The sequence below is a fragment of the Chelonia mydas genome, chromosome 3, assembly GCF_015237465.2.
Source record: "Chelonia mydas isolate rCheMyd1 chromosome 3, rCheMyd1.pri.v2, whole genome shotgun sequence".
Lineage (NCBI taxonomy): Eukaryota > Metazoa > Chordata > Testudines > Cheloniidae > Chelonia > Chelonia mydas.
In genome coordinates this window covers 43,636,952-43,650,357 of record NC_057851.1, presented here as the reverse complement: position 1 = coordinate 43,650,357, position 13,406 = coordinate 43,636,952, and the positions used below count along the sequence as shown (strand labels likewise).

Sequence of the window (13,406 nt, the reverse complement as noted above, 5' to 3'; positions counted from 1 at the left end):
CACTGGAATAAATTGCCTACAGAGGTTGCGGCATCTCCATCCTAGAAGATATTTAAGAGCAGGTAAGACAAAGACCTGTCAGAAATGGTCAGATAATACTTAGTCCTGCCATGAGTGCCGGAGACTGGACTAGATGACCTCTTGAGGTCCCTTCCAGTTCTATGATTAGAACTGTCACTGTCCTTCATGAAACTATCTTTAATTTGCTTGTTAGGCAGAACTTATCTCTACAGACTGAATGACAGATGCAACAGTAAAGTAAGGTTTAGTGTCCTTAGGCCTCAGCAATTACAGCTGACAGACTGTCTGCATGCACAGCTTAGATGCAGCAGAATGCAAGAAGTTTAATAGGACCTGTACTTTTTTTTTTTTTGAGTAAATTCAGGCACACAAAAAATATAGGTTATAATACCGTTGGGAACAGAGGTTTGAGCAGTCTCCTAATCACTCATCCTGCATTAGACTAAATTGCAAATTGGAGTTCTCAGATTATAGTAATATTGTGGCCTTAAATCACTAAGGACTAGTCTACACTAGAATTGCTACAGCAGCGCAGTTGCACTGGTGTAGCTGCAATGCTGCTAGTGCAGATGCTTTACGTCAATGGGAGAAAGCTCTCACTCATCAGCATAACTACTCCACCTCCCCAAGCAGCGGTAGCTATAATTCGATGGGAGAACTTCTCCTGCCGACACAGCGCTGTCCATGCCAGTGCTTACGTCTGTGTAACATACATCGCTCATGGGGGTGGCTTTTCCACTCCCCTGAACAACTTAAGTTATACCAAAGTGCTCGTGTGTACAAGCCCTAAGGGTTTATCCTTTAAGCGTACTAAATAACTTTTGCAAAGTTTTACTGTCTCACCACCTGTGAGGTCCCTTTGCCCCAAGCCATTACATAATCTCAGAAGTTGTGACCCATGATGTAGGGAACCCTGACTCAAGTTCTGACACCCTAGTTGAGCAAGGTACTTAATCAGGTGCTTACCTTTAGGTATGCGTATTCCACTGACTACAGTGGGATTATCAGTGTGTTTAAAGATAGGCACATGATTGAGTACTTTATTTAATTGGGACTCAGGTACAGCTCTTTCCCTCCAACTATTCTGAACCTCCATTTCCAGAACTGTGCCAATAGGGGCAGGAACAGGATGGAAGGCTGTCTAAAGGTTGCCTAATTCCTTTAATCTTTCGTTACATGGGAATTTTCAATTTTGGGGGCAAACCTGACAAATTAAAGATTACCAGATCTAAGTGTCAACCATTTAACACTTCTAAGAAGGCATCTACTAGAAAGCTGTGAACATGTTAAATGTGACATCAGTTTTAAAAATACAGAAGCTAGTTTATGGTTAAACTGAAGGTGTAACTGCATAGCAAAGAAAATAATTATTATGAGCTTTCCTGTTAAAGAAGCTGTACAGGGCCCTGGAAAAATTGCTCTAGACAAATTTCTGTCTATTGAAACTTGTATGGATACTGCTAAAGATGGCAAAACATTTCCTTGCCAAAAGACAGGGAGAGACTCAGTATTGTTTTTAGTCTGCTTGCATTCATAATTTTGCTTTATCATTACTGTCTGTTCTTTCTTAGATTAATTTAGGCTTGGGAGTGCTTGAGTGACCCAAGGACTCCAGTTCTCAAATTGCTACTTATAATTCTCCAGCTATTAATTAGGAGCACACAGCTCTCACTATTTTACTAGCAACTAATAAAAAATGGCTCCTGATCAACCATATAGTAGTTTTCTAAGCACTAGATTTGTAATCTCAGAATTGCATGTTACCTTCATAAAGAGCCCCATTTTGTTCTTGTTCCACAGCCTTCAGGAACAATTCTCTTGCCTGTACAATAAATTACACAGAACATTTAAAAAAATTGTTACAAGCACCCAAGCAAATCCAGTTATCAGAATTTACATCCAAGTTGACAACTCTATACTATGAGGTGGTAAGGAGAATAGTAAAAGCACAATTGCATATAATAACATGGAAGTGACATTCAGGTTCTACTAACAATAACTGAATTTCTGAGCCAACACAGAGTCTGATCCTAAATCTTTCTTACACCAGTTTTAATTAAATCAGGGCATTACGCCCTTATAAATAAGGAATTACATAACTTCTAGCACCACTATAGCTATGGTTGATATAGTACTCACATTATAAACCCATTTTCATAGGTTTCTAAATTAATAATTCCTTTTTGTTTTAAAAAGGAGTCTAACTGTGCCATATTTAACTTTCCATTTGAATGGAAGCTTATCTCAGGAATGGACAAGCTTTCTAAACTTTTATTGCTTTGCAAAGAAGGATTGATAATTTGTCCATGTCACCAAAATTGGCAGGGGAGGATCTTCATTAACTTGTTTTAAAGTATCACACTTTTGCCTAGAGACACTTTGGCTCTAACTCAGTTTTGTTCTTAAAAACAAAAAAAAAAAGTACAGGGCAATTCTGGAGTGCAAAGCACTTGTGAAAGCAATGCTCAGGAAGTGAGGCAGAAAGCATCTGGCTGATATTCAATAGTCAAATTTACGGAGCTGACCTACAGGAGCAAAAGCACATCAATTGCAAATCCAGTCTGCAACAATAAAAAACAGTGGGAACTGCAAAAGAGTACTAAGTGATCCAAGAAGTCAAGAGTATTGTGGGGGCCATACGGCTATACTATGCTTGGAAAGAACTTTCACTAACTCGGTGAATAGCCAGAGCAAAAAGGGAAATGTGTGCAAGAAGTCAGGAGAGGCAGGGGAAAGAAGGCAGGAGGGCTCTTATTTTCTCTCCCAGTTAAAGAAAAAGGAAATTCCAGTTGAACTTAACCAGAACACATTAGTGATTGATCTAGTTTAGAAACTCTAGCTTTCTTAGTGTCTGTACATTTTCATTACAAGATGATATGATTGACAAACTTCATGTCATTTTACCTCTGACTTCATTCAACTGGAACACATACATAACACCCACTGTAAAGGACGTAGGCCACTATCACTTCACAGTACATATATTTGGTGAAGGAGGCAAAGCCAGGCATGAGAAGGAGGAGAAAAAGGGGATAGGGTTTTGAGGAATGGTGGCAAAAAGTAAGGAACACAGGGCTAGATTCACAAATGGACTTAAGTGCCCAACTTCAACATTTTGGCACCAGTGGCCCTGCTCAGCTACCACCTAACCCTGTAAGTGACTAAACTGCCCCTACATTTTTGTAGAATAAGTCCTCTGGGTGCCTAAGTTTCTGCCTCTGTGCATGCATACTGCTGTCTTACTAAGCATATGGACACCTAAAATCCACAAAGCATGGGAAGATAAGAGTTCCTCTGCAAGGCCCAATCCAGTAGGCTGAACTTGGAATTCACCTATCAGACCAGGGCCCATTCAAAATCCTAGCCAGAGGGGAGGTGGTAGCAGCAGTGCTCACCTTATAACTTTTAGTGGTTAAAGCATTCACCTAGGACATGGGAGGCCTTGGTTCAATTCTCCCCTCAGGCTGAAGGAAGAAAATGCCCTCAGTCACTCCTGTTGAAGCAGTTGCACTTTGTATAACTAGTCATTGAAGCTTAGGTACTGAAACCCGGGTCTCCCTCCTTCCAGGTGAGAGCCCTAATCACCAAACTAGAGAGTCATTCTCTCACTCTCATGCAGGAGAGGGTCCACAGCAGAGAATCCCAAGCAGGAAGCAGCACATTCCTGCAGCCCAGACTTAAGCCTTAACTCCTTGGAAGGAGTGAGGCTTAGGACATACCCTGTCCTTGGCATCTCCCAATTCTTAGCTAAGGTAGCTCCTCACTCAATATGTTGACTTTTGGAAATCCCATTCTTTGCATATGACTACACTTACAGCAGAGTACAGACACCACACACCCAGCTAGCATGAGTATAAACAGCACTGTAGACTGAGAGTACAGTTTAAGTGAGGAGAATGCCCTACACACCTGAACCTCCCCTTCCTCCCCCATGGGTATGTACCCTATGAGGGCTCGCTATAAACCCAAGCAGTGCCTCCCACATCTAAAATGCTATTTTTAGTAGCGTAGTGTCCCACTGCCAGACGCTTTCCCTACTGCACTGAAAGGCTACAACAGCTGCCCTCTGCCACAGTCCTTCTCTGAAGCATATAGCTCCACTCCACAGTGACAAGTGTGGATGCAGCCTGCCCTTCACTGTAGCAAGTGGCTACATGTGTAGTGCCTGTACTCTACATAGCCTTAAGTACCTATCTCCCCTATGCATTGCATAGAGAACTTGAACACCTAACTCAAGAGTTTGAGAACCCCAAATCTTCTAGGCTCCTAAAAGTTAGGGACCACACCATCCCTTTGTGAATCTAGCACACAGAGAGGAAGTTATCTAACTGATCTTTTTCAGGTTTAACCAGAAACTAAACATTCAATGTTAAAAGCTAATGGAATGCTAACTTAAAGACAGCCCATTAGTAAATAAGTGATCTCTTTCCTACCTTCTCCTCTTTTGCTAGCTCCTGCTTTCCTTTGGTATCTATAGCCTTTACTCCAGGGCCTCTTGCACGTGGCACAGTTTCCAAACCACCAGAACTCATGCCTGGGGCAAGTTCAAAAATCCACTGAGCTCGAAACATCTGGAGCTCTGCCTAAAAATGCAGAAACAGTAACTCCTAATAGGCTCTGATTTAGCATCTTCTGGGCAGACAGTACATCTCCTGCACAAGAGATTACATAGTCTCTACAGGTCCAATCTACAAATAAGAACTTTGAATATACCTTACACGTACAACACTAGCTATATAAGGGTAAACATAGGGACTTCATTTAGCAAACTCAGGTGCAGATTAGAATTGGCATTTCCTTTAGCTTCACTTAAGGTGGAATTACCAGAAAAAAATCACACAAGGAAATGCTATGGCTTATGGACAATTTAGTTCCAACAATGCAATTACTTCTGTTTGGACAATTCAGTATGCAGAAGAAAATTTAGGTTGTTGCAAAAAGTGATCATGATGTAGCTAACTCTGGCCTAAATTCATAGAAACTCTCTCACTGTCTTCTTTCTGAAGATGTTAGAATAAGTTTACTTGCTCATTCATATAGAGCTTAAGAAAATGTCAGCTCAGTGTTTTAAATTAATCTCAATTTTATATAACAAAACTGGTTTATTACACTTGTGAATACATTATTGTAAACTAGCTTTGATTACAATTAGGGCTGTCGATTAATTTTTTTAATTGCAGTTAATTTGAGTTAATCGCGATTAATTGCACTGTTAAATAAAATACCAATTGAAATTAAATATTTTTGGATGTTCTACATTTTCAAATATACTGATTTCTATTACAACTCAGAATACAAAGTGTACAGTGCTCACTTTATATAATTTATTAAAATATTTGCACTCTAAAAATGATAAGTATTTTTCAGTTCACCTCATGTAAGTACTTACTGCAATCTCTATCATGCAAGTGCAATTTACAAATGTAGATTTTTATATTTTTTTTGGTTCTATAATGCACTCAAAAACAAAACAATGTAAAATTTTAGAGCCTAAAAGTCTACTCAGTCCTTCTTCTTGTTCAGCTAATCACAAAGACAAACAAGTTTGTTTACATTTGCCAGAGGTAATGCTGCCTGCTTCTTATTTTCTTCTGAAAGTGAGAACAGGTGTTCGCATGGCACTTTTGTAGCTGGTGTTGCAGATATGCTAAACATTCATATGGCCCTTCTTGCTTCAGCCACCATTCCGGAGGACGTGCTTCCATGCTGATGTTGGTTTTAAAAAATAGTGCGTTAATTAAATTTGTGACTGAGCTTCTTGGGGGAGAACTGTATGCCCCCACTCTGTTTTTACTCACATTCTGCCATATATTTCATGTTATAGCAATCTTGGATGATGACCTAGCACGTGTTGTTTGATTTACGAACTCTGTCACTGCAGATTTGACAAAACGCAAAGAAGGTACCAATGTGATTTTTAAGATAGCTACAGCACTTGAACCAAGGTTTAAGAATCTGAAGTACTGTCCAAAACGTGAGAGGGACGAGATGTGGAGCATGCTTTCAGAAGTCTTAAAAGAGCAACACTCAGATGCAGAAACTACAGAACCCGAACCACCAAAAAGGAAATTAAACCTTCTACTGGTGGCATCTGACTCAAATGATGAAAATGAACGTACATCAGTCCATTCTGCTTTGGATCATTATTGAGCAGAATCCATCATCAGCATGGATGCATATCCTCTCAAATGGTGGTTGAAGCATGAAGGGACATATGAATGTTTAGCATACCTGGCATGTAAATATCTTGCAACGCCAGTTACAACAGTACCATGCTAACTCCTGTTCTCTATTTCAGGTGACATTGTAAATAAGAAGAGGGCAGCATTATCTTCCACAAACGTAAACAAACTTGTTTGTCTGAGCGATTGGCTGAAGTGGGACTGAGTGGACTTTGTAGGCTCTAAAGTTTTACATTTTAATTTTTTAATGCAGTTATTGTTTTGTACATTTGTAAGTTCAATTTTCATGATAGAGATTGCACTACAGTATTTATATTAAGTGAACTGAAAATACTTTTACAGTGCAAATATTTGTAATCAAAAATATTAAGTAAGCACTGTACACTCTGTATTCTGTGTTGTAACAGAAATCAATATATTTGAAAAATGTAGAAAACATCCAAAAATTTAAATGAATGGTATTCTATTATTGTTTAACAGTGCAACTAACTTTTTTTATAGCTTGACAACCCTAATTACAATCATGGTTATCTGAATTTGTAGTCTGGGGTATGCGTGGGTTTATTTTTTGGTTTGTTTGTTTTTAATGGGGAGGGCAATGTTGTATAAAACAATGGTGAAGTCACCATATGATACTTCCCTCATTGAAGTGTGCCTTCAATGTATATTTGAAAGTATATTTTAACCTTAATTCCAAGGTTTTTTTGTATTAATATGTGGAAACCAGTACCATAGGAAAAAGTATCATATTGCAGAATGTGCTTTTACTTATAGGATGGCTTAACCTGCACCATATCAGCATTCTACTATGGAAGAAAATGCCAACTGAACTTAATTTCAAAATGAGAACATAACTTTAACCATACCTGAAGATTTGCTTCACCAGGCCTTTCATTGTCATCAGCTCTTATCAGATCAGAGTGACAATCTTCTTCAGCTTCTGCCTAATAGAGAACAGTTAGACATGAACATGTAGTCTGTATATGTACATCTACTATTCTGATCTGTGCAAACTGCACAAACTCATTACAAAAAACATGTTCCCCCTCAAAACGTCACTATTGACATCAACTTAATATTTGGCTAAATTACTTTTTATGTTTAGTGGCATTACCTGTTACACTAAGCTATTGAAACAGATAATGAAATAAGCATTTTGCATTTCACTTAAACTGGGTAATGCAGAGTCTAGCTAGATGTCATTTGCAGTTTTACATGCATCAGTGCACTGCTGCAATGTTTGGATTGAAAACACTGTAGGGCAACCTAACTCAATAAAAAGAGGACTTATAAAAACATGTTTTAGACAATTGACTGCACCTTGTACTGCCTTCTCCCAGGTAAAAATCAAGAGTTCAATGTAATGGAGCTACTTCTTATTTAAACTTTTGTTGCTGAAAGGTGTGTTACAGAAGCAGTTTCTATATTAAAGAGAAAAGGAGTACTAAATGCATCCGATGAAGTGAGCTGTAGCTCACAAAAGCTTATGCTCAAATAAATTGGTTAGTCTCTAAGGTGCCACAAGTACTCCTTTTCTTTTTACTAATAACTGAGACATACAGAGTTTACATTAATCTTCCATTTCCTATAATACTGAAACAAACAGCCACAAGGAGAAACATGGCACTAGTAAGTCAATTTGTTACTGGCTGTACAGGTCAAAAATCTAAAAAAAAACAAAAGACACACAGCTGGATCACTTTAACTCCTGTTTGCTTACAAAGAACATGCCACATTCCAAAAGCTTGTTCACTTTCAGAGCTCAGTTATCACTGTCCTGCAAACCAGCACTATACAGTGCATTCCTGAGATAATACAGCAGACTACCAGTTACTGAGGAAAGTCCACTGAAGTTTTATTGTAGCCAAGCTCTGAACAAAGACCTTGACAGACCCTGTATTAACCATACAAAGTGAGCCTCCCTGAATCAGTAAGTGTTAACATGCTCAACTAATCTACAACAAAAATCACCCCTCACACCTTTTCATAGCTAACATACCACCTTTGGGTTTACACAGACTTTAGGCAAAAATGACATCATTAGTCTTCAAACCGGAACAGGCAGGATTTTTTTCGCTCCACCTATAATGTCACAGATTTTAGAGACGGGAAAATCTTTGACCTTGCCCTGTCTATTATTTCTGCTGGTTAATATTTTTACCTTTCTCCATGTATCCAATGAGCATTATAATTCATATCTGCTTAGAAAGAGCTCTGGGAAGATTAAGGACTTTTCACAGGATATTTCCTTACAGATAAGACCTGTTATGCACAAATATTTTTCGCTCCTTAGCCATCAGCCAAAACCAACTAGACCTCAGATCAGATCCAGCCAAAGGGCATCTCTACTGTACTCAGTGAAAGAGCACATGGGAAACATACACAAGTTAGTGTAGACTGTAGCCACCCAAAGGTGAGGTTAAAGCACAGAACTGAAAGCCTGGTGCATGGGTTCTTCTTAGCTCCATAAAACTATGAAACCTTGCCTATCTGTTTCCAGTAAAATGGAAATAATCTCTGCTCTGCAGAGATACAAAAGCTTAGTTGCTGGGGTAAAGTGTTTTAAGATCTTTTGATTGCTACTACCAGCACAAAGTAATGGCACGTCTAGATAATCTGATGATTGGTGTCTTAGAAATTCACATGAAGGTGCAGCCATCTTCCCTGAGAGTGAGGGGCAGGAGGACCGGGAGCAGCCGAGACCCTGGCCCAGACAGATCCCTACTGCTTCGCACAGGGCCATGCAGCAGGCTTCACCTAGGCAGCAAATAGTTCCACCAAGCAGAGGCCTGGCGTCCTCGGCTCTTCAAAACAGCCCTGAGACTTCATAGTCTCTGTAAGCCGTTTTACTGATATGGTCATATACACATCCACGGATAATTCTAATGAATACTCAGCCGACAGCTGTGAGTATGGAGGAGCGGGGCTGTCCTGCTTCAAACTGGGCTTGCAGGGCCCCTCCTCTGCTGCTTTGTGGCAGGCGCAACAGCCTGACGCCACACTGCTGCCCTGGGCACAACGTGGTGCCACGACGCCACCGTCCTCCAGTACCTGGCACTGGGATTTCTCCCCTCCGGGTGCGCCTGGTCCCCGGGGAGCTCGTCCGACAGGACACGCCCCACAAGGGCCAGGAGCTGCGGGGAGAGGCCAATGCAGCGCTAGCCCCCGAGACTCACACGGCGTCACGGCCCCAGGGGGAGGCAGGGGCCCGCTCACACCGGCGCTGTGGGGTGGAGAGCGGGGCCGGGCTTCCACCGCGAAACACCCGCACACCCACCGTTGACGGTTGCCAGGGACGACCCCTCCCCTCCGGCAGCCAATGACAGCGGCCGCCTCGGGCCCGTGCCCTGCCCCCAGCTCCCTCCCGCCCCTGGGCCCGCACTGCAGCAGCCGCCAGGGAGCAGGCACGGCCGGGCAGGGCGCTGCTCACCATGCTGCAGTCGGTCAGGCGGCGCTGTCCGGGGGTCCTTGCCCCCTGTTCGGTCCGTGTCTCCCCCCCGCAGGGTGACTTAGCAGAGTTCTCGGTCGGAGAAGCGCACCACGCAGCGGGAGTAACTGCGAGCCCTGCGTACGGCAGCCATCTTCCCGGAGAGTGAGAGACAGGAGGACCGGGAGCAGCCGAGACCCTGGCCCAGACAGACCCCAAGAGCACTGAGAGAAAGGACAGAGCGTCGCCCTCCCGACGCACGGACCGCTTCACTACGGGGCGTCGGCCGTGAGGACTGCAAGTCCCAGCATGCAATACACCGTTCTGCCTGGTTTCCCTCTTGGATCAAGGTGGAGCGTTGCCTCCTGGGCAATGTAGTCTCCTTGGGCCACTCCGCTCGAGGAGAAGCATTGCATGCTGGGAATTAAATTGTTTTTAACAGGCCAATCAAATAGAGAGGAAGCACAGACTGCTAGGAAGTATAGTCTCTCATGGGCTATTCAAATAGAGATGGGAGCAGCGGCTGCTGGGACTTGTAGTTCTTGCGGGTTGTACCTACCCCTGCAAGTAGATTTCAGAGTAGCAGCCCTGTTAGTCTGTATCCGCAAAAAGAAAAGGAGGACTTGTGGCACTGTAGAGACTAACAAATTTATTTGAGCATAAGCTTTCGTGAGCTACAGCTCACTTCATCAGATGTATGGTAGGGCGCTAAAGATGGGCGCTGCTGTTTGCTGCTCCGCGTTGTAATGACGGTGTGTTTCTGCTAGGCCTAGCCTGGTGCATTGTCTGCCTGCCCAAAGAGCAGGCCCAGGCATTATTGAAGACCATATGTAGAATTACTCAGTGTGGCCCAAAGAATAACGTATAATACCTTAGTAATACAGTACCATTTTCAACCAGTAGAATCTAACGGATATAACAAACTTTATGTTTGTATATGGATCGCTTCACCCACCACTGACATGGAGCCACCTCTGGGGTGAAATAGGCAGCTGTCTGACAACGCTACTCAGCAGTGTAGTATCCCACTCCTAAATTGGTGTCAGATAGCCCTGACATCTGTATCATGTGAACTCCTCTTGAATTGTGCACAGGAGCTGAAGTCCGTGTTTTCCAATAGATTCTGATGCAGGATCATGACCAAGCAGACTTGTGAACTTCTACTTTAAGTAGCACAGGGAATCTTAGGGAGGTAGAATTGACTATCTGTTCACCACACAAGCATAAACACTGTATACACACACATATATGTCTTCCCAAACCCATTTCACTTGTGGTCTGGGAATAAAGTTGAGAAGTTTCCACTTTAAAGGAAAATGTTATCAAAAGTTATGAGCAAGTAAAAATATAAATTTAGAACCTGATCATCCTTCAAATTGCAATCCATTGCAAAACTTAAAAAGGATACAGGGTTCTAGGACTAAATTTTGCCCTTTGTTGCACCAATGCATCTTAGGGCAAAGTTTGCTTTTTACAATGGAAGTTCTTTGAAACCCAAATGACCTAATTATATCATTACTCTAGCTGGCAATACAGGAAGCCTTGTCTTTAGCTCTGACTCAAAATCCTATCCTGCTTCCCTCTAAGTCAACAGCAAAACTCCGAAGTCCTCAGTAGGAATATGACTGAGAGCCTAAAGCTTATTTCTAAGGCTCTGATCATGTAACTTTTTTCATGCAGGATGACCCCTATAACCGCACACAGCCCCACTGACTTCACTGGGGCTCCATATGGGCACCAGGATGTATCGATGTGGAACAAATTGCAGAATCCAGGCCTAATTTTGTTAGTGCTAAGTATATTTAGTAATAGTCAGGCTTTATATGGATTTTCGCTCTTGAGAACTTTAAAAAAAATTTCAGCAAAACTCTCCAGGTCACCTGTTATTTAAAAATAATAAATGTAGTGGTGTCTCAATTAGCCAAATGTCAAAATGAGTAAATTTGGATAACAGAGGTTTCTAATAGCTGTGGAAATTTTCAGAGTAAGTGTAAATAGACCTCAGGGGATATGACACTGTTTTAGACAGCTGAGAGTTTTGGATAACTGAGGAGCAGATGACAGCTTTGCAAAACTGTCATGAACATATATCATCCCACACACAAAATATACTTGTGTCCTTCTCAATAATAAATATGAAAACATTAATTATATTCTTATATTCTTTTTACAGATTACGACAAGTGAATGGGCTAGTAGAATTTTGTAAAATTGGGGTATACAATTATATACATAGTTGTGAGATATTACAACAATGATTTAATGCCAGATTCTTCCCTTCAATAAGCATACACTACTCCTATTGGCTTCACTAAGAATTATGCATGCTTATTTGCAGTCAGAATTTGACCATTTTTTGTTTTAAATAAAATAAAATTAAATGCCGCAAATATGTTGAAATCTGTGTCTGGGATAAAATCTAACTTCTCAAATCTTTAAACCACTTTTCTGGAAGTTTTATCACACTTTCAAATTAAGGCAGTTTGAGAAAGCCACTGTGAAATAACTATTACTTCATGTCACTGACTTATATTAAGTCAGACTTTTTGAATGTATGTATTCCACTACAGAATATATTGTTATGTAACATTGAAAGGCCGAGCAGGTGGCATTCCTGAGTTCCAAGCCCCACTCACATACTGTCCTGTATGTTTGGGGGGTGGGGGAATATCTTTGTGTGCCTCAGTTTCCCCCATTTAAAAAAAAAGTATAAAATGGAGTGAGGGAGGAGAGGAGAGAGAGAGAGAAGACATCCTCTCCTGGCAAAGGTGTTGGTGCTTAAGTACTTGGTGCCCAATTGATTATTCTCCTCCATGTCCCAGTTCTTAACTCAGCCCTATATTAAAGTCAGTGGGAGCTTTGGGTGCACAAGGAATGAAGGATCAGGCCTTGATCTCAGTTGCTCTGTGTTGATGAATCCTGGGCAGCTCATTGTAGGATTAGGGCCTAGCTTATCATTATAAATTATTTAGGCTTACTGGCTCAATATGAGCTTGGTAACAATTTATTAATGGGTTTTTTTTTTTGCATTAGCTTGTTATTTTTTTATATTTAAATTTGTCTTAAAAATTATTAGATTCTTTCACATGGAGATTGTTTTTAATGGAAGAAAAACCTAACCCTGTCTATATAGTTTGCTGTTTGGCTACAGTGCTGTGGAGCGAGTGCACTGTGCAAAGGAAAGGCCAGAGAGGGGAGCTGCTGGGTAGCTTTCACCAGGGAAAGCTCCTGGTTGTCCCTGATTAGTAGCCACATTGTCTTTTGTTTGTTTTTCTCCTGGTTGGTGAGTGGAAAACTCCTTTTTTCTTCTCGGCCTCAGTGCAATGATCCTCTGGCAGCTAGATCAGCCCTGGCTTCCCTCAGATGGACTTGCCGCATGGCTTCTTGTAGCTGGGTGTGTACTGTGTTTGTTGTGATTTACTAGTGCAGTTTTCTCCTAGATGTAAACAGCATGTTATACAAACTGTCTGACTGCTCCTCTTACCAGGTTTTCTATTACTTTCAAATTGCAGGAAATCCTCTTTAAGGGCTCTACGAGCAATTAAAAATTGTCTTTTGGAGCAGTATTGGTAGGTTATAACATAAATGTCCCTAGACACGATGACAGATTTAGAGGCGCCTGAGAATCTAGTTAACCCCCTGTGTTTTTCTTTCCACTGTCGTGTGGGTCTTGCCCTGGTTCTAATAGCTGGGTTTAAAAGGAGAATATCAGCTGCTTTGGATTGGTGTTCACATTGTGTTTCTTTAACGTCATTTGTCTACCCTCCTCCCCACAC

At 41.4% G+C, this 13,406-nt stretch overlaps 2 protein-coding genes across 13 annotated transcripts in view; one reads left to right on the top strand and one right to left on the bottom strand.

Moving 5' to 3' along the window:
- FBXO9 (F-box protein 9) overlaps positions 1-9,772 on the bottom strand; it is a 40,891-nt gene extending 31,119 nt beyond the window's left edge. The window contains exons 1-4 of one of the 4 annotated variants that reach the window (XM_043542368.1): positions 9,634-9,772; positions 7,070-7,143; positions 4,455-4,604; positions 1,786-1,843 (exon numbers count right to left, since the gene is read on the bottom strand). In XM_043542368.1, the coding sequence (XP_043398303.1) occupies positions 1,786-1,843; positions 4,455-4,592 (196 nt within the window). In that variant the 5' untranslated portion in view covers positions 4,593-4,604; positions 7,070-7,143; positions 9,634-9,772. Of the gene's footprint in view, positions 1-1,785; positions 1,844-4,454; positions 4,605-7,069; positions 7,148-9,254; positions 9,364-9,633 lie in introns of those variants that run through there. The other 3 variants (XM_007055059.4, XM_043542369.1, XM_027817422.3) reach the window with 3 other exon arrangements.
- Positions 9,773-9,841: 69 nt separating this feature from the next.
- The window catches only part of CILK1 (ciliogenesis associated kinase 1), a 53,211-nt gene continuing 49,646 nt past the window's right edge, over positions 9,842-13,406 (top strand). For 3 of the 9 annotated variants that reach the window (XM_007055058.4, XM_043542364.1, XM_027817419.3), the window contains exon 1: positions 10,032-13,024. The gene's annotated coding sequence lies outside the window, so the exon portion shown is untranslated. Of the gene's footprint in view, positions 9,981-10,027; positions 13,025-13,406 lie in introns of those variants that run through there. The other 6 variants (XM_043542363.1, XM_043542367.1, XM_027817420.3 and 3 more) reach the window with 6 other exon arrangements.